General features: G+C 41.0%; 1 protein-coding gene across 4 annotated transcripts in view; it reads left to right on the forward strand.

Annotated features, from left to right (window-relative positions):
* DSCAM (DS cell adhesion molecule) overlaps window positions 1–27496 on the forward strand; it is a 427910-nt gene that overhangs the window by 355866 nt on the left and 44548 nt on the right. For 2 of the 4 annotated variants that reach the window (XR_013543612.1, XR_013543613.1), the window contains exons 20-25: window positions 4023–4156; window positions 10051–10204; window positions 21664–21781; window positions 23770–23937; window positions 25037–25135; window positions 26459–26647. Coding sequence is in view for 2 of the 4 variants with exons in the window: in XM_072994153.2 (XP_072850254.1) it covers window positions 4023–4156; window positions 10051–10204; window positions 21664–21781; window positions 23774–23937; window positions 25037–25135; window positions 26459–26647 (858 nt within the window). In the remaining 2 variants the exon portion in view is untranslated. The remainder of the gene's footprint in view (window positions 1–4022; window positions 4157–10050; window positions 10205–21663; window positions 21782–23769; window positions 23938–25036; window positions 25136–26458; window positions 26648–27496) is intronic. The other 2 variants (XM_072994153.2, XM_072994152.2) reach the window with 1 other exon arrangement.

The following is a 27496-nucleotide window of genomic DNA, read 5'->3' on the forward strand; positions in this document are numbered from 1 at the left end:
ATGAAAGCAGTCCCCTTCTCTCCCCCTGCGTGTGTGTCTGTGTGTACAGATGAACTTAGATGAGGTCTGGATACATTCCAGAATACAACATTCTCCATTTATTGTCTGTTAATTTTTCTGAATTTCACTATTACTCTTTGCCAATAGTACAATATAAAGAAACACTACTTTTCATAAGAAAAATACATTTTATGAGGGGACTGAACCCACTTCCTTCTTTGAACAAGATATAACAGACAGTCTTTTCCTATAATTTTGTGAGAACGTCATCTAGTTAGGGAAAGAATGAAATACAAAAAGAAACAATATTTTCCTTTGTTCATAAAGTAAGAGTGAAGCTATGAGAGAAGGAAAAAAAAGTCCAGAAGCATTACGTGTTTTCATTTCCCTTTCTTATCACACTCAGTGCTTGATTTTAGACACCAGAGGTCAAGCATGGCTTCACTTGAACTGACATAAAAGAAATAGTTTTGGTTGTACAGATAAAACCAAGAATCTTTCAGAGGTTTACATCATTTCGTTTTTCCAAAGCTAATAGAGGAAACCTATTATTCCTATTCAAGATGTTCCTGACATGGTGAAAATTGCAACTGACATTTCTGGTTTTGCCTGTTCATCTATTCTATTTTTCTCTTTTGTTCTGGAATTCCTTCTCATCTATAAATAGAGTTGCTTATTAATCCACTGTCTTCCCATCTAAGAATATATTTCATTGATCATTACGATTTAAGTAGGTACAGTCTTTTTCTTTCCACGTTCTAGGCTTAAACTGCATTTTTTACCAGCTGTTGAATCTGGATGCAATGGGGGCAGGGGATTGGTGGAGTTGAATGATGGCATTCACTAGAAACAATGCATTATAAAGTGCATTATGCATTATGAGGGAGGAAAAGAAGGCTTGGCAATCCTAGCTCTGGGTTTTTAAAGCCTCGGGTCTTTTCCATCAAATTTGCAAATTGTTGAAGTTCTTGCCAAAAAGCAAGCCTGTCAGGTCAAAATTCTTGAAGCCCACATGACTTGGCACTGAGCAGGGTTTGCACTTATGTCCAGCAGTCGCTTTGCCTTACACACACACACACACACACACACACACACACACACACACACACACACACACACACACACACACACATCTCTCTGGATAAACTGTATATAAGGAGGTATAGGATGCTACAGTACAAAATGCATTACATCATGGAGAACCTCAGAAAGCTAGAGGGGTTGGTGAAACCCAGACCTACTAATTTGTTTGACTAAAAGCACTATCCTAGTTCAACTAATTGCAATACAGTCATGGCCAAAAATATTGGCACCCTTGCAATTCTGTCAGAAAATGCAACCCTTCTCTCAGAAAATTGTTACAGTTGCAAATGTTTTGGTAGTCACATGCTCATTTCTTTTGTTTGCACTGGAGCAACACAAAAACACAGAGAAGAAAAGTCAAATCTGATACACTGGCCAAAATTATTGGCACCCTGTCTAAATTGTAAGAAATAATTGCTTTTCAAGGATGTGATGCTCACTTAATTTGTATTTAGACACACCTGTGGCAAGTAAGAGGTGTGGGCAATATAGTAATCACACTTGCAACCAGTTAAAATGGAGAAAAGTTGACTCAACCTTTGTGTTGTGTGTGACACTGAGCATGGAGAAAAGAATGAAGTGTAAAGAGTTGTCTGTAGATTTGAGAGAAAAAATGGTGGAAAAACATTGACAATCTCAAGTCCATCTCCAGAGATGTTAGTGTTCCTGTGTCCACTGTGCGCAATATCATAAAGAGGTTTACATCCCATGGCACTGTAGTTAACCTCCCTCGACATGGACAGAAGAGCAAAATTACTGAAACATTACAACGAAGGGTTGTTTGGATGCTGGATACAGAACCCAGATTAACTTCCCAACAAATTCAAGTTGATCTGCAGACACAGGGTACAACAGTGTCAGCTCACACTATCCGTCGCCATCTGAATGAAAAGGGATGCTATGGTAGGAGACCCAGGAGGACACCACTGCTGGCACAAAGGCATTACAAAAGCAAGACTGGAGTATGCCAAAACTTATGTGACAATCCTTCTGGGAAAACGTACTGTGGACAGATGAGACAGAAGTAGAGCTTTTTGGTCAAGGACATCATGGCACTGTTTACAGAAAAAGAAACAAGACATTCAAAGAAAAGAATACAGTCCCTACAGTCAAACATGGTGGAGGTTCAAAGATGTTTTGTGGTTGCTTTGCTGCTTCTGCCACTGGATGCCTTGACTATGTGAACGGTATCATGAAAACTGATGATTACCCAAGAATTTGGGGGCTCAACATAGTGGCCAGTGTCAGAAAGCTGAATCTCCACCAGAGGTCATGGGTCTTCCAGCAAGACAATGACCCGAAACACACTTCAAAAAACACAGAGAAATGGTTACAAAGCGCTGGAGAGTTCTGAAATGGCCAGCAATGAGTCCAGATTTGAATCCCATAGAACACCTGTGGAGAGATCTCAAAACAGCAGTTGGGAGAAGGCATCCTTCAAATCTGAAGGCCCTGGAGCAGTGGCCAAAGAAGAGTGGCCCAAAATTCCAGTAGAGAGGTGTAAGAAACTCATCCATGATTACAGGAAGTGATTGATTTCAATTATTTTTTCCAAAGCGAGTGCTACCAGATACTAAGTTAAGGGTGCCAATAATGCTGGCCAGTGCATTTTTGGGTTTCTGTGTGGGATTGTATCAGATTTGACTTTCCTTCTGTTTTTTTGTGTTGTTTCAATGCAAACAAAAGAAATGAGCATGTGACTACCAAAACATTTGCAACTTCAACAATTTTCTGAGAGAAGGGTTGCATTTTCTGACAGAATTGCAAGGGTGCCAATATTTTTGGCCATGACTGTAGCTCCACTGGATACCATCCCAGGTACCAAAGGTTTGTCTGATGTGTTAGAAGCCTGCATGCACATTCAGTTGCATTTGCCCAAGTGCCCTCAACCATTTCAGGTGAGAAGGGTGGCATTTGATAAGGTGGTCTTTTTGGCTCTGGTGGCCCAATACTTTTCTACTTCTCAGGAGTCGACAAATGCCCTTTGCTGCCCCCAGCCCTGTTACTTTTTCAGGGCTTGCATTCCAACCTGTAATGAATTGTTCCCATTCCTACTTTCATCTGTTCCTGAACTGTTGCTGTTGCATTTCCAAAATATATGTGCTCTTACGATTTTGTTTCCATTTCATTTTCTAAGCTCTCTTACAAATGTTTTTGCATTGAAGGGAGACATATATATTTATAAAGCAAACATTTAAAAATCACATTGCTAATCGCAGTGAGAAGATATATTGAATCGCATTGACTGTAGTAAAGTGATTGTCTTTAGAAACTTACACAAATATTTTAGTTTTAAACATTGCATGAACCGGGTCTGCAATTGAGTGGTGTAGGGGGCAACAGAATTATTGAAATAATAAGTGGGAAGGAAAATTGGAAACATTTTTAAAAAGGGAAGAATTTAGGCTGGAAAACATTTTCACGTTATTTCCAAGGAAAATATTTCCACTTTAGGATAGTTTTAGTTTTTTCTTTTTCAGACATCATCATCATTTCATAGTTCTGATTCCTTTGATGCCAACACCAAATTTCTAAAGAACTGATTGTTGTTTCTGACCATTTTGTTGAAACTAGTGCTTTCTGGGAAAAAAGGTGCTCATTGACAAAAGTAGCAGGAAATGCTTCCATTCAGCATAAGGAATACTTTAAAAAAGACCTTTCCTGAGTATATACATCAAGTGTTAACGGTGCTGTTCCGTTTAATGCCAAAAGTGTTCTACCACATCCAAATGGCTTCATGGAATGATTAGAGAAGGTCCACTTCCATATTTTCCACATAACCTCAAGATTACTTACATAGTGTTCTGTTGGTTCCACCAAAAACTGGGCTTCAGACAGTTGTCTGGTTAAACAAGCCATGGTTGTTTAGGTCATGCTCTGCAGCCAATAAGCCTTGATTGTTTTTTGCCCACTTAAATAACTAACTATTGCTCTTACAGTTCCAGGTCCTCCTGCTGGGGTTAAAGCAGCTGCCGCTTCAGCTTCCACTGTGTTTGTATCCTGGTTACCTCCAATAAAACTGAATGGCGTCATCCGAAAGTACACTGTGTTTTGCTCTCATCCATATCCCACTGTAAGTTTATAAAAGCAGTACTAAATATTTTAAAAAACAAAAACGGGACTTCAGTCTGTCTTAGGGCAGAGGAAAGTGGGTTTTTTTTCATTTGCTGTTTTCATCATTTTTATTTCTAAAACCTAAAAAAAAGTTTGGCATGGCATAAAGGGCATGATGAAGAAAGGCCAGGGATTTGCAAGAGATTCTTGCCATAGTTATTCCTTATCTCCTCATCTTCCAGTTTTCCACACTGTAATAAGCTATCCTAAAAATAGCCAGAGGAGCTGACGTAGTTCCCCTTTCCATTCCTTGCTTTGTAAAGGACAGGGTTACGCGGGCCTGGTCCTACCCTGAGGCAAAATGAGGTGAGAGCCTTAGGCAAAACAAAACATCTTCAATCAGTGCAGATGTAACCTCCAACTCAGATGCCAAGAATCTGAAGTGTTACTAAGAATGTTGTTTAATTTGCAACAGGAAGACAGGAGAGGGAAGAAAAAGAAAGAACTCTGGCTCTACTTTCTTACTTCCGTCATTCTCTGACTTATTCTATGATAATCACTTTATCAGACCCGATATTAAGAGGAATGTGTGTTTCCCTTTCTATAATGGGATCTGCTTGGAGACAGATGCTCCAGCAATCAGATTTGCGAATTAAGCTCATTTACCTTCCAATGACCAAACTCAAAACAAAGAGCACTAAAATGTAAGATGTGTAGGTGAGGAAAATCATCTGCTATGACAGATATCTCTCACCACATGAAGGAATGCTTCTACAAAATGTATGCCGAGCATATTCCCCTGCACAAGCACTTGTAAAGCCAGAAAACTTCACTATCATCTCATTCACTGGTCCAAGAGTAATCTCTCAGTTCTTCTGACATAGTTTGGTAATGCCACCTCTCCTGGTGCAAAAATGTGTTCCCTGAATTCCTGTTCCACTATGCTATTGTTAAGATCAACTATATCAGGCTAAAATATGAATAAAACACTTTTTTGTAAAGAGACCCTGGTGGAATTAATTAGACATAGTGAAAATAATGTTTGAAGAAATGTGTGTGCTTATATATAGGCATATTTGCATACGAAACACTTGGTTTGTCTGCTCAAGACAATCAAAATAAAACCAAATATCTTGGTAATATGCTTTTTTAAAAAATACATTCAAAGTCATAAAGGAATACAAATTTTTACATGAGCTGCTATATCTAAACTGCATATTCCATTGGTATTTTTGCAAAATGTTAAAGATGCCTGTATTTTAATGATTAATAAAATTGTCTAGACATACGTGCACTGAAAGAGAAAGAATATCATTGCAGTTGATGGTTTTTATCATCATACATAGGGAAAGAAGTAATGATACTTGAGGTATTTGAGCTTTTTGAATTCCTAAAGGAACTGGCCTAATCCATACCTTTCAGATGAGTACATGTTGTTTAACAGAACACATGCGGTAATCAATTAAGTATTCATTGTTATTGTATTCCCACAGGAACAAGTGTTGTACAAAAAGGAGCATACATGTGCATTCTGGAGCCTCTGCCATAAGTGTCTTATGACCTGAGCAAGAGGGTGTTACCTAGGTCTGCAGCCATTCCCCTCTTAGGAATGACGTGGGGATGTACATTTCAGAATTTCTGGATGACAAATCCCATAGTTCTCCTTTCTAGGTGTCCCACATTCATCTCCACTCCTTACATACGTCTAAACTGTCTTCACCTGGAAATAAGGCCCAATTGGCAGTCTTCATGCTTGGGATGGGCCTAATGTCCCAATTGAAAAGGAAGGCTCCCAACAACCATTGGGGCCACTTCTTTTCAATCAGGAAGTTAAACCTACCCAAAGCATGAAGCTTGGCAGTTGGGCTTTTTCTCCAGGTGAAGTTAATTTAAGTCTGAATCCTGCAGTTGGGATTTCCAGAAAGGAAAAGTATAGGATTCTTCATCCAAAAAAAAAAAAAACAAACAAACCTGAAGTGCACATTTTTGGGGCCCTGCTCTTCCAGTGTAACCACCCTATATACAGGATGGCACTCCATGTTTGGCCTAACAAGACAGTTGGTTCACTCTGAAAAGTTACAGACTGATCCCAGATATTTTTGAGGGTTCACAGTATGGATTCACTGACAAGCGATGGAAATGTTTCATTTCCCACCAGAGAAGTACCTGTGGGCCAGCATAACTCCAAAAACTTTCTGGCTTTTGTGGTGTTTATTGTGTGCAGACACAGTGATATCTACAACCCTACAAGTAATTAATTAATCAGTCTGGAACTAAAGAGAGATGCAGGTTTCTTTCTCATATGTTAAACAGCTAAAGGAATATAACATTTGCTAATCACAGTTTACTGACAAAAATTTGTGTACTCCTTTAAAAGGAAGGTAGAAAAGTACTGCAGAAAATTAAAAGGTGTCAAAAGCATTTTAACACTTTTTTATCTGTTGCTGGTGTGTTTGAAATGCTATTAAGATGTTTTCCTCACTTCATTTGTCAGCAGCATTGTTTATTGTCCTGAAACCTGGAATAGAATGTGAGTTTTTTTGTTCTGAAATTTAATACCTACACAAACCCAGATGATTTTATGCCTTTGAAATATAATCAAGCTGTCTGCTGGTTTTGCAACACAGGCAACAGTTTGATTGTTGTTCATGGAGTGTGGGTTTAGTAATGCTAACCATGGTTTAATCTTCATTGTGTTTTTGGGTTTAGATATGTTTGGAAAGAATTTCATTTGCCCTGCTTTAAAATAACCACCAGATAGCACTGTGGGCTCTTTCTTAAGCAGTTGCCTGACACACAAGATTTTATGCTGTTTTCCTTATTGAAACAGTTGCCATTTGTCACAGGGAGATAGTAGGATATGTTTAGTAACTGGATTTATTTTCAAGCTTTTCTTTCCATTCATTCCACCACACCCACTGTGGGTGTTAAGCTTACATATGTCCGTGGCTTACATATATTAGCATCATGAATGTTTGACCCTCTCTCATAATTATACCTTTGTAATATTTTTGTTGATTTTGGATGAATTTCACTCATCTGCACAGAAGTGGAAAGAAACCAACTGCCATGTTTAAATCAGAACCTCAAAGATTCTTGACTAGGGATAGACTGCTCTGGTTGCTGCATTTTCAACATCTCTAAAATTACCTTGGGTATGGCTACAATAGCAGTAGGGAGTGCAATATTGTTGGCTACTTGGGAATGGTTGGGTTTAATTAGAAATGGCTCCTGGCAATATTGTGAAATGACTTAATAAGCAAGCCACTTCAGGATATTGGCAGATTAATCACTTCCCCTGGTTGGCAGATGGCAGGAGAAGAGGAAAAATGTTTTTGACTGTATATTGTCTATTGCTGATGTACTGAATCAGTTATTTAAAAATTAAACATTTTTTTCTTTGCCTTCTCTGAAAGAACTGTTCAAGAAACTGCCTGCAGTCAGTCACCACCATGGATTCAACTGCGGCTGGTTTCCCAACCGAGAAAAGACAAAGAAAATATGTTTTAGATAACTGATATAATGTATCAGCAGCAGTCTGCATGCAATCAAAAAAAAAATTCTTTTCCCACTTCCCATGGCCTTTGTTGAACAGGTGAAGTGATTAATTTCCCAATATCCTGAAGTGATTTGCTTATTAAGCCACTTCATGATATTGGTAAACTGAAAGAGGAAGACTTGCTTTGGATTGGTTGCAGTGATCACACACCCTGGAACTGATCCAAATCAGAGCAATCGTACTCACACCAGAAAAGTAGAAGCCCACTGGACAGGGGCCAGAAAGGTGTGGATAAGAACATTCCTAGGGCTGACTGGCTAGTAAAGATATTATCTGATTACCTGCTTTAAGAGAATTCCCGCCCATCCCTGCAGCACTCCAAACAGCTGGCTAATCGGCTTCCTAGATCTCCCTCCAGAATCCTTTTTCATTGCTAAAATCAAGAAAAATGTAATTATAGCAGCACACCACTAGAGACTGCTCTGACACTAAACTGAGAAAGCCTACAAATAAAACCAGATTCACTACAGCGGTTTCTGTTTCTGATGCGCTCCAGAACTTGTTAAGTGGGTCACATATCCCCACAATGACAGCAGAGTGATAGAAGAAAGGCATTCATTTGTTTTTCTTCCGTGCTGAATTTTCTTCAATCTAGTTACGATTTATACAGTAGTATTTCAAAATCTTCCTACCACCACATGTAGATAATCTCAGTTAGCTTGTGTTTAGATAAACCAAACATACCTCCCTTTGAAACATTGCTGCATATTCATGAGGGAAAGTAAGGCAAGCATTGTGTTCTGTCATAGGCTGGTGTCTCTAAATTATTATTATTATTATTATTATTTTAAACTTTCCAGGCTTCATGAGGCAGTCATATTTTCTACAGTGGAAAGCCATGAAATGTAAACATTCCAAATCCAGTGCAAGATAGAGAGTTATAAGTCTTGCTTCATTTAGCAGCTTTTTTTTCTTTTACATTTTTTTTTAGTATCTGGAAAGAATGCAGTACCATTTAATTTGTAGAAGTGTTTGCTTTAATAACAAATATGGAGAAATACTGTATAGTTACAGATTTGTCGTCAGATGCTCAAGAATGGACTGTAGTTTAGTGCTACGCTAGATGTTTACATAGCAAATGGTGTAACAATATCCCAGTGTTTTCGTTTGCTGTCTCATCCATTTACTTTGAAATGATAACTTATAAAAGTTTTTTTTTCCTAATAAATGCTTGTGCTCGCATTTGATGACCTCCAGTCTTGTACTCAGTTTACATGAAGACTGCTGGAGGTGGGGGCTTTTCATTTGAGACACGTTGTTAAAATGCATCAGGCACAATGAACTTTGGGAAAGAAACTTGCTATTGTTGTCTTTCATATTAAATCAGACTTGCACATTCAGAAGTACTAACTGCATTTTGTTCGGGTTTTTTGGTTGTTTTGCATGTTTTGAACCATACAAGGATTGAAATTCTTTCCTTCTTGTGCCATGCAGAGCATTTAAGCGCGCAGAAGCCCCATCTGATTGCCTGACTCGCCCTTCACCCATTCAGCTAAAACGACAGGGTGAAAATATTAGAAACAAAATTAGAGGAAAATGTATAAGCAAAATATCAAAAGCTCAGTCCAGTTTTTGTCAGCAGAATGTTGACAAATAGCCAAATCATTAGCTGAATCACTGTTAGACTGGAGATTGTATACGTATCAGGATCAGGTTTTGAAGTCAGAACTATGGGCAGTTGTCTGAGACGTCAAGAGTGGGTGTGAAGTTGGAAAAAGACTAGATTTCTCATGTGGCCCATACACAGAAAGCAGAGAAAAGAGGGCCTCGGAAAGCAGCAAGACCCTGGGGCACAGAAGAGCTCTTTCTCACCTTGAGGGATTTTATTTTTTTGACAGATTTCTTTATTTTGTTTCTCTCGTGGCATGTTTGAACCTTCATCCCTTTTTAAGTGATTTTGGCAGATGCAAACACATGGATCTGCCCATCCCACAGGTAGTCTGAATCCCTGCCAACAAGCAAGCAAATGTCTGTTAAGGGAGGTCCATCATACCATCCTTTGTTCTGCCTCCTTGTTTAGTCTCTAAGCAGGGTGAAATAAAGTGTCTAGTCAAAAAATGAACAAATCCACCAGTGCAGCATGCTCACCAAAAACATCAGTTAGGTTAAACAACAACAACCACCTTAGGTATGTTTACTCTTTGCAGGCATAAGGTAAAACTAAATGCTTTGAACCAGCTGGCTATAACTCATGGGCATATTTAAGTTCTATTAGCATAATTATCATCTCCAGTCTGTCTGAAATGATTGCACTTAATGGTTACACATTCTCTCCCCTCCTTCTCCTCTTCCTTTTTCTCTCTATATGTATATTGTTTACTTTAGTTCGGGAATATTTGTCTCTCCTGCCACAGGTAATCAGCGAGTTTGAAGCTTCTCCTGACTCATTTTCCTACAGAATCCCCAATCTGAGTCGAAACCGACAGTACAGTGTCTGGGTGGTGGCTGTGACAGCAGCAGGAAGGGGCAACAGCAGTGAAATTATTACTGTGGAACCATTAGCTAAAGGTATATACCATGGGTCAAAACAACGGTATGCAACTTAAGGACTGGAAGAGATGGGAAGGTGATCTGGTTGTCTATTTGCAGGTCAGAACAAATGATTTGGAGATCATGCTGGGTTGTGACCCAGAGAAGCAGGCTTAACACTAATGATATAATTAGAAATTGTGTGGCACTCTTCAGATTTTCTCCAGTTCTTCTACACCAGGCAGCACTTCATCTTTCTTCCAAAGCAGTGGGTCAAAGGATCAGAAATGTAATGATTAGGAGGCACAGTCAGTGCTTGGAAAAAGCTCTGTGCCCCGTAGCTACCTGCATGGCCGTCTATAAACTTCTATAAAACTTTTCAGTGTTGAAAGTGGAACAGTTTAGTCCTCTGGGTTGCTGTCCAGGTCCAGCAATTCTGTGGCATTATGCGATGAACTGAGCCCTGGCGACAAGCGGCTGAAAGGTCTCTGATAGGGGGGGAAAAAATTAAATTGATAAATAACCCAGGTGGTAGAAATGTAGTGTGGCAAAAGAAGAGCTTCAGGTGTCACCCTTTCAAAGAAAAGATAAACTTCTAGTGATCTACTGTAGATGTACAGAGCTACAACCCTGAAAAAGCTCATCTCACCAGGGAAATAAACAGATTTCTATTGAAAGCACTCTGGAATTATCACATATTGTGTGGCTCTGGTGCCTTATGGAAATCTGTGAAGGACGTAATAAAATTTCATTAGCCAGGCTTCATTTGATTAGCAGAAATTATTTTTGTGAGCACGAGTGACATTTTTAATTTATTTCTTATTAGAACAATAGCTCCCTAGATAGCGCTGTGAGTTAGGTATCTGGCTACAAAGCCAGAGGTTGGGGGTTTAGCTCCCCACTGCATCTGAGAAGAGCCCGCCTGAGTGGCCTCGAGCAAGCTGCACAGTCCCTCCAAAAGAAGGGAATCGTGAACCACTTCTGAATATTCTCTACCTGGAAAACCCTGAAAAGGATTGTCATAAATCAGAATTGACTTGACAGCACACAGTTAATATTGGAACAATAGCCTTGAGAAGCTGAGGTTTCTCTCGAAGAAGCTGTGAGCAGCATGATTTCATGGCGATCCTATAGTGCAAAGAATAATTATTTTCCCATTCCTGTGCTGTTTTTTTAACAGTTCAGTGCAGTCATGCAGCAACTTCATGGAGCTTTTCAAGGAGCACTTTGTGCAATTTAATTTTAGATGTTACTTGGAAAGGATAAAAGCTGTCTTAGTGTAAACATTCTGGTTAGATTTGATGCCAAATTATCTTTGTCTAATTAGTCTAGGAGGATCTGGGATGGTTCTTTGTAGTCTCTTCTTCCTTATTGTACTTGCTTCTATTTTGCATACATGACTGAAATATGCCTTAACTGGCAGTTTGATCCTGAGTGGCTTTCTATTTCAAATTTAGCACGCTGCTTAATAATGTATAAAGAGAATCACAATCCCTATTGGCCATGGAAATTTGTATTTGGATTTCTTTTTCCCCTTCAAGTTTGTTCTGTCCCACAGATCGGAAAAAGGTCTGATGGGTGGAAGGTTGGTAGTGGAGGAGGCAGCAACCCTAACTTTGATAGGGGCACCATAGGTTTTAAACAAATTGAAAACCTATAACAACAGCATGCATTAAGCCTTGCTGAAACTCAGCCCAGCCCTTCTTGCATTTGACAGTCAGATCTGTTCTACCACTGGAGCAGGATCTGTGGAAGGGAGAGTTTTAAAGTGTTTGGCTGTAGCATGCTCAGTGCATGCAGTGCAGCCTTCTGGAACCAAAATGGCTTTTTGTGGCATTATCATGTTTTTTGCGCCATTAGAAAAATTATAACTACATTACCAATTGTGTTAGAATTGGTACTTGCGAAGTCAACCTGACAGCTTTCAGCTCTGAATCTTAAAAGATGAAGGATCTATTTTTATGCCTCCTGTCATGCAAATTACTCCACATTTGTTTTTGCTCCAGATTCATAGCTGTGGGCTTCTTTAGTAAGTGTATGTTTTTTTAAAAAAATTAACTGCAATTGCCTGTTAACCATCAGGAGCATCTGAACCTCAGAACCCACCCGGGAGTACGAATATAAATTCCAATTGGTTTCTACTTTTCATGACACCTCCAAAAAGCATGACATTTTGTCTCCTCACCACAAGACAGCAAAAATTTGGTGAGGAAGAGGAGAAGAGGAGATAGTATCAAAGCTGGTTTGATCATTTGCAAGACTGAATTTTGGAGCATTTCTGAAAATACTTGCATTATTGAAAAAATACCATTAAGTGTTGCTTTCTTATAAAAACTAGCAAACCTGATTGTATTGCATAGATTCTTTGTGTCTTTTGATACATCTCTCCTTTTGTACTCACTGTGTGCTCGTGCATGTGCATAGGAATATATGTAAAAGAAAGATGTTTGTTTTGCAGTGACCAAAAAAGAACTTGTCTCATTCTCATAGTGGACATTGCAATTCTTACAGAGATTGGAGAATTCTCAATAGACAGCCTTATGACAAGGCAGTCCATTCCACTGGGACCTAAGACACTGGGGAGGGGTTTTTGCTTTTGTGACCAGTCACTGTTAGGTCAAAAGAGAATGACTTCTCAAGTCTACCCAGCAGTCCTCATAGGTGACTAAACTTAGTACCTCCAGCCACTGAGCGAGACAAGTTCACGATCACCCCAAGTGCAACAAAATTAACATTTTTAATATAATAGGGATAAAAGGGAACAAAGTTACATTCAAAACTTTGGGAATTATCTACAGGACAATTTTGTAGAATTTGGCAGCGCAATAATTGCAAGTGATGTGAAAGCAGTGCTGTGAAACTCTTGAAAGTTCTCTGGGAATATGAAGGGTAATTCATGTGACAAACCCAGACCTACTGGGATATGTCACACAGTTACACTAAGCTGCCACCAACCATTCCCTGTAAGAAGTCACACAGACCAGGGATGGATTTTTAAACAATAAAAAGAATAAGGTTTATTTTAAATACACACAGGGAAAAATAAACAATCAGGTGAATAGGATAAAGTAACGTGGCTTACTCTCACTCATACATGCATACAGTTTGGTTCACACAGAACCCTTAACTTAAAGCACAGACCCTGAACCTATCAGTTCTGGCTAACCAACAGACACCTGAACCTATCAGGTTGGTACTCTGACACACAGAAGTACCCTGTCTGACACACAGACTCCCACAACAGCTTCTTCTTCCCAGCTGCTGCTTCGTCACCTCCCAGTGTCTCACAGTGTCTCCTCCACTTCACCACACACGCTCCACATATATATACAGTACAGCCCCTCCTCCTGATGTCCCGCCTTCCACTCCCCATAGGATGGAACTTTCCCTCCAAACCCATGACAGACAGGTAACATCAGTGCTGTATGTAACACCTCCCCTCTTTATAAGTTGTTTTGTAGGGGGAAAGCTAAGGTGCTTTTCACCAAAAAACAACCTGTATAAAACATACAACAACAGTTATACATACCACATTATACTTACTTATACTTACATTCTAAGTTAAACCATAGCAAATAGGCATTTAAACATTTACCATATACATTACATTAATTTACCTTTATTCATACAAACCAAATTCAAAACCAGGTACATTTAACTTTTTGTTATCATTATATACACATAGTCCATGTTCTTTCGCCGTCTTCAATCTTCAGGTCTTCTTGATAAGGCGTCAGCAACACAGTTCACTGACCCTCTGACCACCTTCACTTCAAAGTCATAGTCCTGTAGGTTTAAAGCCCACCTCATAAGTTTGCTATTGTGGGTTTTCATCGTCTTTAACCATTGCAATGGTGAATGGTCAGTACACAGAATAAAATGTCTTCCCCAGATGTAAGGCTTGGCCTTCTGGATCGCGTAGACTATGGCCAAACACTCCTTCTCCACGGTTGCCAAATGTCTCTCACCTTTTTGAAGTTTCCTACTCAGGTAGGACACTGGATGTTGGTCACCATTCTCATCCTCCTGGCACAGAACTGCTCCTACGCCGCTGTTAGACGCATCGGTGTAGATGATGAACTCCCGGTCGAAGTCTGGAGCACGCAGGACAGGATAGTTGATTAACGCCTCCTTCAACCTCTGGAACGCCGCCTCACAGTCGCTGGTCCACGGGATGCTGTCATCAGTCTTCTTCCTCGTCAGATCGGTCAGCGGAGCCGCAATCTCGCTAAACCTCGGGATGAACTTTCTGTAGTAGCCCACCAACCCAAGAAATGATTTGACCTTTTTCTTGGTGTTGGGTCTGGGCCAATCACGAACTGCTTCTATTTTGGCCTCCAGGGGTTTTATCATTCCTCCCCCTACCATGTGACCCAAGTATTTTATTTCTGGGCTACCCAGCTGACACTTGCTGGCCTTTACTGTGAGCCCTGCTGCACTTAACCTCTGCAGCACTAACTCCAGGTGTATCAGGTGATCTTCCCAGGTATTACTGAAGATCCCTATGTCGTCAATGTAGGCCACTGTAAAGTCACTGAGCCCTGCCAAGGTCTGGTCCATCAGCCTTTGGAATGTGGCTGGTGCATTTCTGAGACCAAAGCTCAGGACTCGAAACTCATAGAGACCAAAAGGGCTGCAAAAGGCAGTCTTTTCTTGATCCCTGGGATCAATTCTTAATTGCCAATATCCCTTTACCAGGTCCAATGATGAGATGAACCGACAACCCCCTATGGTTTCAATCAGGTTGTCTAGCCTGGGCATTGGGTAGGCATCAGGAGTGGTTACACGGTTTAATTTCCTGTAATCAACACAAAACCTAATGCTCCCATCAGGCTTGTCCACAAGGACTATCGGAGAGGACCAAGGACTAGAAGAGGGGACGATTATGTTCTCCCTCAGCATCTCGTCCAGCTCCTTCCGCACCTTGTCCCTATAGGGTCCCGTTACTCGGTATGGGGATACTGCCTGCGGGGGTGCATCCCCTGTGTGGATCCGATGCATCACTCCCTTCACTATCCCCGGCTTGTTGGAAAACACCTGTTGATATTTACTAAGCAGCATTTTTAGTTCTTGCTGCTGGTCTTGGGTGAGTGCAGGACTGATCTTTACCTCCTCTGGGTTGTATTTTACTTCCCCTCTACCCTCCCAGAAGGGTAACTCAGCTTCCTCGCTCTCAGCTGCTTTTATCGCGAATAAAACCCTCTGTTCCCCTCTGTAGTAGGGTTTTAGGGCATTCACATGAACAACCCTCCTTGCCTGGGTCTCCTCCTGCTCTATTAGGTAGTTCAGGTCTGACATCTTGGAAATGACCCTATATGGTCCTGCCCATTTGAGCTGCAGCTTGTTCTCTCTGCAGGGCCTAAGCCAAAGCACTTCCTCCCCTGGGTCAAAGTGCCTCTCTCTAGCTTTGTGGTCATACCATGTTTTCTGTCTGACCTTCTGAGCTTGCAGGTTTTCTGCTGCCAGCTCTAGATTTCTCCTTAGGTCATTCATCAAGGTGTCTATGTATGTCACAACGTCTTGTGGGTCATCCTGGGTGATCTGCTCCCAATTTTGTTTGATCAAATCAAGGGGCCCCTTCACCCTTCTCCCAAATAAAAGTTCAAATGGACTGAACCCGGTACTGGCTTGTGGCACTGATCGATAAGCAAACAAAAGGGATTGCAGCTTCTGGTCCCAATTGTTTGGATTCTCTGCCAAGTAAGCCCTAATCATGCGCATTAGAGTCCCATTGAACTTCTCAGTTAACCCATTGCTTTCAGGATGATAAGCAGTGGTTTCCTTGTGCTTAATTCCACAGATCTGCCATAAGCGTTTCATGAGCTTTGATGTGAACGATGCGCCCAAATCTGTGATTATCTCTGAGGCAAATCCCATCCTGGACATATACCCCACCAAAGCATCGGCCACTGTGTTAGTTTCAATGTTAGTCAAGGGTATGGCTTCAGGATACCTTGTGGCATGGTCCACAATTGTTAGAATGAACCTGTTCCCCCTCTTTGTGGCCTTGGGCAAAGGTCCCACAATATCCACCCCTATGCATTTGAACGGAGTGTCAATCACAGGCAAAGGGCACAACTTTGCTTTGGTCCTGTCGCGGTTATTCCCCTGCCTTTGACACACATCACATTGTTTACAGAACTCCCTGATCTGCTTCCCTATGTCAGGCCAGTAGAAATTCTGTGTGATTCTCTGCTGTGTTTTGTTCACTCCTAAGTGCGCAGCAAACATGTCAGAGTGACCCCTTTGTAAGATCATGGGGCGATACTTTTCAGGCACCACTAGCTGACTTCTGATCCCTTCTCCCCCTTTTGAGATATTTCTCAGGGTCTCTCTATATAAAATCCCCTTTTTCTCCAGAAATCTCACTGGGGTTTCAGGTGTTAGCTGGGCGTCAGTCACCTGTTCAAAACACTTTTGGAGAGTGGCGTCTGCCTTTTGCTCCTGTCCAAATCTGCTGTCTGTGGTTAAGGTTTCCACCACAGCTTCTGAACTCCCCTCTGCTTCCGTCTCTGGCTCATCATTACCCCCCTGAACTGTCCCTGTGGTGGCTTGTGAGCGTGTAATCACTAGCACCCGTTTCACATGTTCAGCCAGGTCATTTCCCACGAGCACGGCTGCTGGCAGAGTCGATGAAATCGCTAGCCGCCAAACTCCCCTCCAGCCTTGAAAGTTGACAGGTACCTCTGCGACTGGCAGTGAGATTATCTGCCCCTCAATCCCTGCTACCTTTATGCTCTCATTCGGGATTATATATTCCCTAGGAATAATATCTGGATGGCACAGGGTCACCTGGGAACAAGTGTCCCGCAGCCCCCGATACTGACGGTCAAGTATTCCTACGTCCACCCCTGCTGTCTCAAACAACTGAGAATCTGTTCTCACCAACAGGCAGCGCCTGACTTCTACAAGAGGACCACCTTCCTCAGCCTGATCAGCAGATGCAGCCGTTCCAGACTGAGCAGCCATGGCAACAGGCTCCCTCAGTGACAATGAGCCTTGCTCTCTCTGGACACAGAACACAGCTTTTGGCTTGGTTCCACTAGAATCCTGAGGCACAATTCCTTTTAGCTGCTTTAATTTCTCACACTCTGAGATTAGATGGCCCTTTCCCTGACAGAAATAACATTTTCTGGTGTATTTTGATTCTCTCTCATCTTGTTTTGGTTTTCCCTCCAAAATCTGAGGTCTTGGTTTCATGTCTGAGGGCTTCCCTTCACCATGGGCCCCTCCCCCTTGCTGGCTTTTCCCTGGTCCCTGAGAGTACTTGCTGTAGGTTTCTTTGGGTTTACCTACAGATTTCTCCTCACCCAAGGGCTTTCTTATTTGCGAAATAAAATCTGCGATCTCTGCGGCTGCTGCCACAGATTTCGGTTTCCTTTCCCTCACCTGGAATTTCAATTCCCCATGCAGGACTGAATAGAACTGTTCCAGTGCTATCAAATCTTTAAGCTGCTCATAGGTCTCTGTTCCCTCCTGAGATAGCCATTTCTCAAGCAGCCTCACCAATTGGGCCCCCACTTGGGTAAAAGTCTGTTCTGGTTTCTTGGTGAGGGACCTGAATCTTTGTCGCAGCTGCTCTGCATTTATCCCATGTCTGGCAAACACCAGTTTTTTAAACTCTGCAAAATCTTTCATCAGTTCCTCAGGCATCTCGGCATAAACCTCAGCCAGGCTACCACTGATTAAAGACCGCATGATGGTCATCTTCTCAGTTTCCCTCACTGAGAAGTCCACAAACGCTCTTTCCACTAAGGAAAAGAACACCTCGGGACAATCTCCCTTGTGGTACACAGGGAATTTCTTCAGGTCAGCTTTAGACAATTGGCCTCCCTCAGAATCCCTATTGTTATTATTGTTCTGGTTCATCAGTTCCAGTTTTCTTAATTCAAACGCCATTTTCTCTCTCTCCATTCTTTCTTCTCTCTCCATTCTCTCTATTTCAAATTGCCGCTGTTTCTCTCTTTCCCTTCCTTCTCTTTCCCTTTCCTCCATTTCAAATTGCCTCATCCTCAGTTCATGCTGTTGGGCTATGAGCAATTTTCTAAGTTCTGGGTTCTGCTCTCCTGTGCTGTCACCCTGCACTGAGCCAAATTCATCCTCAGAACCTTGGTCAATCTGGGGGTCTTTCACTTCACTCATTTCGGCCATCTGGCTTCGAGTCAAGGGCATAATCCCCCCTCAGAACAGGCTACTTTAAAAAGTCAAGCCTCAGAATAAAACGACCACTTTTTTCCTTCTTGCCTCAGAACCAGCTCTCCCTAGAGATTGCTGCTGTTCTTCAGCACTACTTGCAACAGTATCGAGTCAGAGCCTACCCCCCTCTGCTGGGCCTCTCAGCTGGCAAGCTAGATCACTGTTACTACGCAGTTTTGCCTCAGCTTTTTCCCGCCAAAACTAGGCTGCCTCAGAGCACCTTAATCTAAGTCTCCCCAGTTGGCACGTTCTTCTACTAGCGCACCTCCCCGTGAGGTACACCTAGAAGATTACCCACGCGCCTCAGACTGTCCCTGACTAGACCCCCCTTGCTCTGGGCACACTTGCCAAGGCTTTGCTGGACCACTGGACAACTGGACCAGTCGTATCCCACACGCTGGACACCAATCAATGTGACAAACCCAGACCTACTGGGATATGTCACACAGTTACACTAAGCTGCCACCAACCATTCCCTGTAAGAAGTCACACAGACCAGGGATGGATTTTTAAACAATAAAAAGAATAAGGTTTATTTTAAATACACACAGGGAAAAATAAACAATCAGGTGAATAGGATAAAGTAACGTGGCTTACTCTCACTCATACATGCATACAGTTTGGTTCACACAGAACCCTTAACTTAAAGCACAGACCCTGAACCTATCAGTTCTGGCTAACCAACAGACACCTGAACCTATCAGGTTGGTACTCTGACACACAGAAGTACCCTGTCTGACACACAGACTCCCACAACAGCTTCTTCTTCCCAGCTGCTGCTTCGTCACCTCCCAGTGTCTCACAGTGTCTCCTCCACTTCACCACACACGCTCCACATATATATACAGTACAGCCCCTCCTCCTGATGTCCCGCCTTCCACTCCCCATAGGATGGAACTTTCCCTCCAAACCCATGACAGACAGGTAACATCAGTGCTGTATGTAACAAAATTAACATTTTTAATATAATAGGGATAAAAGGGAACAAAGTTACATTCAAAACTTTGGGAATTATCTACAGGACAATTTTGTAGAATTTGGCAGCGCAATAATTGCAAGTGATGTGAAAGCAGTGCTGTGAAACTCTTGAAAGTTCTCTGGGAATATGAAGGGTAATTCATGTTGCAGAAACCCCTGTTTCAAAGAAAAGAAGAATCTAGGAACTAAAGTGACTTTTAAAATGAATAGCTTAAAATAAGTTAAGGCTTCTGACCTTATCCTTTAAATTATAAATTATCTTTTTTCCTTACACCAGACTACATGTGGTAGAACAGAGGAATGCTTTTAAAAATAACAGGATCCCAGTGCTGTTCTGTAGTTTTAACCTTCATTGCCTGAGTACAAATTGTTCTTGTGTACAGTGTTTCCACAAGGTTGATATTACTGTAAACATATTACTTTAACAATATCACATCTAGTGGCATCCAAACTAGACTGTTGACAACTGATTTTGGCTTCTTTTAATAGAAAGCAGCAAGTGCTTTTTGCAAGGTGGTTTTTTTAATGCAACAAGGTATATTGTGTGCAACACAGACATACTTGTGTGATCCTGTGGGTAGCTCTGCTGCAATCAGAAGCACATTAGAGTAATTTTTGTCAACATTGTGTTGCAGGCAGGCAATCCAAACCTCATCCTGCTCCTTTGGGTCCCATAAATTAAATAAATGACTACATCCCCCAATTTGGAAGCTAATTCTCCTAATCAAAGTGGGTGGAATTGTTTCAAATATCAGTTGCTTACAGAGTCATGCATTCACCTAGCGAAAATTATCCAGTGCACTTATTTAAGATCGAAATTGAAAAGTCTCACTTTCTCCATATTCAAATGTTGGTAAATCCTGATATTAGAAGATGATCTGGAATAGAATTCTCACCCATCCATATTCATTACTCTGCTCCTGGAACTCAAGTGAGAGGCATGAAGCATCTAGTTTCCTCTCACAGCTGCCTTAGCTCCACTACCAGTTTATCAAAATGTTGCTGCATCTTTTGTCAGATGTCATTTCTTTATTCAATCTCATCTAAAGTTCTTGACAGTTCGCAATTCTGCATTATTTTAATTTAATGATCACATATCATTAGAGAAACTGAACTGTAGGCTGACTTAACTGTCAAAATCTGTCTTACCTTAGGAGTTTTTTTCCCCATCACTAAAGAAAAGAAAGTCCTGACATTTTCCCCCCATTGGCCCATTCTCTGACAAAGTATGGGAAGCAGTGATCTGAGAAACAAATCAGATTGCTGCTGTTGAACTTGGGAGTTTTTGCAAACTGTCAGAAGACACCAAAAAGAAGGTGTTATGTTTACGGAGATTTGTCAGAAGTGGAGAAGGGAAATCCTTAGTAGTAAATAGAATAGATGTGCAGAACAAGAAACATAGACCTGTGTTTCTATAATATGGAGGTGGGCAACTGCAAAAAGTCTGGATATCACACATGTCCATCTGTGGTATCACAATTGCACCTCCCATCCCATTGTTGTTGTTGTTGTTGTTATGTGCCGTTAAGTCAGAACTGACTTATAGTGACCCTAATAGGGCTTTGAAGGTGAGCGAGACATTTAAAGAGTAAAGTTTCCAGTGAGTTTCCATGACTGAGCAAGGATTCAAACTCTGATCTCCAGAGTCTTAGTCCATCACTCTGTCCAGTACACCACACTGGATATCCTCTCCCATGAAGTTATATTAAGTGTGGTATAGTGTAGCACAGCACTTTTTTTCATCTCTAAAAATTACTGGAGGGTTAAAAGTGGATCTGAATGCAGATCCTAAGTTAACTTAGCAGCGTAAGTACACAGTAGGATCCCCAGATCTCCAGGAACAGTATCTATGGTTTCACTTTCAGGCATTTTACCTGCAGCCCTTTATACAATGTGCAAAGGCATCCCCTTGTGGCCTTGGTCCCAGCTCCTTGTATGTTATATTTCTGTAACATATATAGAGGGTTCCTATATCTGCAGTTTCAGGTATCTACAATAAATCATAGAACCAATTCCCCATAGATACGGGGCTCCTACTCTACATGACACTTTCAGAGAGACCTTCCAGTAGAGAGGAATTTGTGATTAGAATATATTTGTATATTTATTTTTGAACACCTTTTTCTACAGATATTAAAATGATATTGGTTGTGTTTCATTCAACAGCCTGGTAATGTGAGTTGAAATTAATTAGTCTCGTATAAACATAGCCAGAAGAACCTTCATTTTTGTTTGAAATGTTTAAGGCAGCCTTTCTGGTTTTCCTCAGTTGAAGCGTGTGTGGAATCTTCATTATAACCAGTTCTCTGGCTTTTATTCCGCAGCTCCTGCAAGAATTCTGACATTCAGTGGCACTGTAACAACTCCCTGGATGAAGGATATTGTCCTCCCTTGCAAGGCAGTTGGGGATCCGGTTCCTACAGTCAAATGGATGAAAGAAAGGTAACCAGCAACTGTGTGTGTATCACAAGGAAGGATTGTGATTGATGTAACTATGACACCTGTTGGGACCCTCTGTGGCACATTATTGTCAGCTGTCACCATTACAGAAGTAGATGCTGCTCTTCAGATCTCCAGCAGCTGGAGTCAGGACTCTTGTAAATGCTGTCCAGATTTTGGGGAATCAGGTGGGGGTTTGACATGAGGTTTCAGGACTGGGGAAAGGATAAAGGATAAGTAACTTTCCTTTTTCACTCCCAGCCTTCCTCTATTGTTTTATGTAGTAACAGAACTCTATCATCATCAGCAAATTGGGCATTTCAGAACACTATGATGTGGATAGAAAGTGCAGGAGGCATGCAGTTCTGGAGAGTGTTAAAGGAAAAGGGTGTCCATTTTCTTTAACAGCCATTATGAAATGTTCATTCCTTTTCCCTCATACATTGATTATAAGCCGTCAGTAGGCCTCGTGGCACAGTGGTTAAACCGCTGTACTGCAGCCGAAACTGTGCTCATGACCTGGGGTTCAATCCCAGGTAGCTGGCTCAAGGTTGACTCAGCCTTCTATCCTTCTGAGGTCGGTAAAATGAGTACCCAGCTCGCTCGGGGTGGGGGGGGCAATGTGTAGCCTGCTTAATTAACTTGTAAACTGCCAAGAGAGTGCTTGAAGCACTATGGGGCAGTATATAAGCAGCACGCTTTGCTTTGCTTAACAGGCCAGTTTCCCCATTCTCCATTTCCTTGGGGATTTATTTTTCCTGGTTTTTCCATCTTTAGATCACCAGTAGCCTGAGTCAGAACCCTTGTTTTTGTTTTTGTTAGTTCTTTCATGGGGGAGGGGTGTTGTCATGTAGAAATTGGGTATCTCAGTTGCTCTCAGCCACAGGCTTTATAGAAAGACACACAGAATCTTCTTGACTTCTGATTTCTTTACACCTCCACCTGCTTTTGACAGCGTTCTATAACCTGACAGGTTCTTGTCATGCAGTTTTTGCATTTACAAATTTTATACGATTGTATAATTAGAGTCTGTCCTATTAATAGTAGCATACAGAAACCAGTCCCATATTTTTTTGATTCCCCTGATTCACTCAAACCTAACCACCAGTTGCTTTCTAATGCTTTAGCTGTAGGAGACCACATATCACAACTGTTCTGTAGGACTGGGCCATTTTACCTCTGCAAAATTTGTAAAGCAGTAACTGTTAGAGAAGATCTGTGTGATCCATTGTTTTCTTCACATCAGCTTTACCTTTCAGATCATTCTTCTTCAATGTTTAGGGACTTCCCAAATGTATTAAAATATAATTATATAGATCACAGTACTGTCCTGTATCTGACGCTCCTTAACACATATACACAGAAGCCCTGCTGCAAATAGCATGCCTGTAGTGAATGTGAAGATTAGGTTAACATAATATTTTATTCCTTTAAGTTTCCTATTTTAGTCTCTTTCCCTCCCCTCTTCTCTCCCCTTGCCCTCATGGCAAGGCAGCACCCACTCTCACTTGCTGAAGTTGGCTACTGAATAAGCTTAAGTTTCCCATTTGCTCATTTGCTGCTAAACATACATTGCAGCAGTTACAGTACACACATAACAGCTCCACCCAGCATGGACCTTCAATGTGATGAATCATGGATATTCTTACATTGGCAGGACAAACCAACCTCCACTGCTTGGTGGATTGATGGTGGTTCTCTCTTTTTCCCTCATCTTCTCTACTGCTGGGTGGGAAACTTGTGGCCCTCAAGGAGTTGTTGGACTCCCATCATCACCCACCATTGGCTGTGCTGGCCTGGGCAGATGGGAGTTAGAGCTTGACAACATCCAAAGGTCTACAAGATCCCATTCATTCATTAATGAATCCTTCAGCCTCTCAAATCTGGCAAAATTCTTACCTAGCATTTCCCTCCATGCTTTTGAAAGTAACCCCAGTCCAGAGTAATGTTGGTTGTAACCTCGTTAATGTATGAATTTTGTTTCCTGTGAGGTAGTAACGGGACACCCAGTCTAGTGACGATTGATGGGCGAAGAAGCATCTTTAGTAATGGCAGCTTTGTCATCCGTACTGTGAAAGCAGAGGATTCCGGATATTACAGATGTGTGGCCACTAACAACTGGGGATCAGATGAAATTATTTTGAATTTGCAGGTTCAAGGTAAGCAATATAAACTTTATTTCATTGCAGATACTTAACATTTAAAGTGAATTGGCTGAAATCCTATTTGTTTTAAATCCTGTGGCATAAGGCTGGTGATGTCATCAGGCAGGGCAATTTTTAGGAAATTAAACATTTCCCTCAGCTGTCTCAAAGCCTCTATGGATCAGTTCCTTTGATTGTCAAGAACCTGTGGGGGTCAAGGAATGGGAATGGAAAGTGATTAGCTTCCAAAAATTGCCATCAGCAGAATAACTTTATTGGCTGCACTGTTTTCCCGTAATTAAGGATTTCATCTCATCCCAAATTCCCCATTGGTTCTCAGTGATGAAGGGCATTACTAAAGATCTATGAGGGTCAGGGGACTTAAGGAGGAAATGTTTAATTTTTAAAAATGCTCTAGCATCATCAGCTTTATGTCATGGCACTTACACAAATAGAATTTCATCCATTAATTATTATTTCAGTAATTCTTCTTATGTCTGTTAAAATATGCTAGAGACTAAAATCCGAAGTCTGCAAGATGTGATTATGATACTGGGAAATACTAGGAAATTGGAACACACAGGATTGCTGACTGGATGGTGTATGCATGATAGCAGCCTTCAGATATCTGAATGGTGGCTACAGAGTACTGTATATACAAAGGAGACTTGGTTTCTGTTGCTCCTGAGGGCATTACCAGACCAGGAAGAAACCTCAGGGAAGCAGGTTTCTATTGAACTTTTTGATGGTTTAATTGACATCAGTGTTGCTGCACTGATGTGGTATGCCAGTGTTTTATCACCATAGTGACACAAAATTGAAAAAGAAGTGTTTTGCCATCTGCTTTGAAGATAATTCTGCTGGAATTTCAGACATGAGAAAGTCAAGGGCAAAATTAAGGTTAAGAAATGCCAGATAAAATTATATAGTATTTAGGCACATAAGAAAAGCGTAACTTGTCTGCTAAGTCTTGACTAAAGATGTCAAATGAAGCACGTTGACAGATATGATTTGCTTTTTCTTCAACCTCACATAATTTCTTAATAAATGTCTTTAAGGAAGTCACATGTAATAATTTAATTTTCATTTCTATTTTTAACTATGTCTTCTGTAGTTCCACCTGACCAGCCGAGACTTACTGTATCCAAAACCACATCTTCCTCAATCACTCTTTCGTGGATACCTGGAGACAACGGAGGCAGCTCTATTCGAGGTAATAGAGTAGAGCTCCACTTCAAAGCCCGTGTCTATTGCAAAGAAGGGATTCACATATTGTGGTCTGGAAACTGATAGCAGATCAAGTTAATTTTTGGTGAGATAAAGAAGAGGTGTCCCCCAGTGGTTTAGGTATCTAGCTGCAGAACTAGAAGTTGAGAGTTTGATTCCCCCACTGTGCCTCCTACAAGTAGAGCCAGCCTATGTAGCCTTGGGCAAGCTGCACAGTCCCAAACTACCCTCAAAAGAAGGGAATGATGAACCTCTTCTGAGTACTCTTTACCTGGAAAACCCTGAAAAGAGTCACCAAAGATAGAATTGTCTCGATGGCACATAATTATGTTGCGTTAGCCAACTATCTGATAGTGGCCAAAACTCACTGGTGATTTACACTTGCATGAGTGAAATGAGATAACTGATGATGGCAAATTGTTGCTCATTCACATGTCCTGAGTGTATTCCTGGGTGCAGTTTGCCACAGTGACTTACGTAAGTTAGATCCTAGCCAATGAGTACTTGGGACATGGCTTTTTTTTTAATGAGTTGAATATGCTAATCAGTAGTGAGTGTAGCATGTTGGACAGTAAGTAATATCCAATATGTCACAATCCCAAATTACTACCATCCCTGATCTGCACAAAGAAGCATTGTTCTGTAATTCATTACTAGGCAACTGGTGGGGCAACAGAAATTCAGAAATAGTTGCAACCATTGTATTTGTATATGTACACAGATAAATTTAGTCATGCTTTAGTTTCATTGAAATCACAAGTAAGTCCAATTGATTTAAACCAGACTCAGCATAGCACAACCTTTGCTCATGTGAAACAGACTCAATGTACATAGGGCGAATTCTAAATTTGGAGTTAAAACTAATAAGAGAGGTCTTGCATAAATAAGCAAACTGACTGGCTCTCTTTCAAGAACTCTACTAAACACTACTTCAAAGAACATCTCTGAAACCATATCAGAACTGGTATACTTACATAGTCTCTCTGATTTGTGTGGCTGCCTTGATGCAATATTTTTATCCTGCTCTGTGCAATCCAGTGGAGTAATGCTACTCTGAGCCAAAGAAGCATTCCTAGCTAACCACACAGAGTCTGTCCTGATCTCTTGGAAGCCGGCTTTCCCTTTTCAACAGATTCTGGGAGCACTTAAGGACTATGACCTCTGGGTGCAAAGAAGTCAAGAATACCTCCCCAGAACACAGAAGAGATTCAAAGCTTATACTACTCATCTGTAATGTTGAAGCACTCATTGATTCATATATCTTGTCAAATAGTAGCCCATAATGATTATGTCTTTCTGTGCGTGGTAGGCTACATACTTCAATACTCAGAGGACAACAGTGAACAGTGGGGCAGTTTTCCTATTAGTCCCAGTGAACGTTCCTACCGCCTGGAGACCTTGAAGTGTGGGACCTGGTATAAGTTTACGCTGACTGCCCAGAACGGAGTGGGACCAGGACGCATCAGTGAGATTATAGAGGCCAAAACACTTGGGAAAGGTACTTGAAGCCTATCTTGATTCTAAAACAAGTGAATGTTGCATGATACAGCTGTTAATATGGATAGATGCCTATATGCTATCTATGTCAAAGTTGGTAGCTCTTCAGAGGGACTAATTTTGTGTGGTGGTCAAACATATGAATGGTAACCAGGAAATCCTCAGTTCAAATGTCACCTTTGTGACATGGCTTAATTTTAAAAAAAAGACATTTTATTATGCGAAAAACAAAAAAGAGAGAACAAAACACACAAACAAAGCAACTGGAAAGGACATACAATAGAAACAGAAGTACAATGATAATAATAATGAAATCTACAGTATATATAAGCTTCTGTAAAAGGCTTCCAAATATCTAAAAATATATCCATACAAAGTTGTCATCTATATGTTATGCATTCATATAATAGAGTTGAAATGTCCTTAATTCACTGTATGACAGGCGGTTGAAAGATATATTTCCAGTATTGTAATATGTTTTTAGTCACAGTAAGCATACATTTGTGCTGTTTTCTGGTTTATCTCCGGAAAATAGGGCAGTAATTAATGGCATATACGTGTTAACAAAAAAATCACTACAGTTACAAATATTGGCATTCCACCAAAGTTACATAGCCCTCATCCTAGAATGACAGACACTCATCCTCATTAATCAGTTAGTCCAAAGTAAAAACTACCTTCTCATAGCAAACATTCCACAGAAAAAGCTTTATCCCCCAATTGTAAATCTTCCACAGAAAAGACTTGATTTCCAATTTTTATACACAAGTTGCTCCACAATGTTAGTATATGAAAACAGGTTACATGATATGGTGTTGTGGCCTCACCTGCTGCTCACCAGTCCCTAACT

Source organism: Pogona vitticeps, chromosome 3, assembly GCF_051106095.1.
Source record: "Pogona vitticeps strain Pit_001003342236 chromosome 3, PviZW2.1, whole genome shotgun sequence".
NCBI classification, from domain to species: domain Eukaryota; kingdom Metazoa; phylum Chordata; class Lepidosauria; order Squamata; family Agamidae; genus Pogona; species Pogona vitticeps.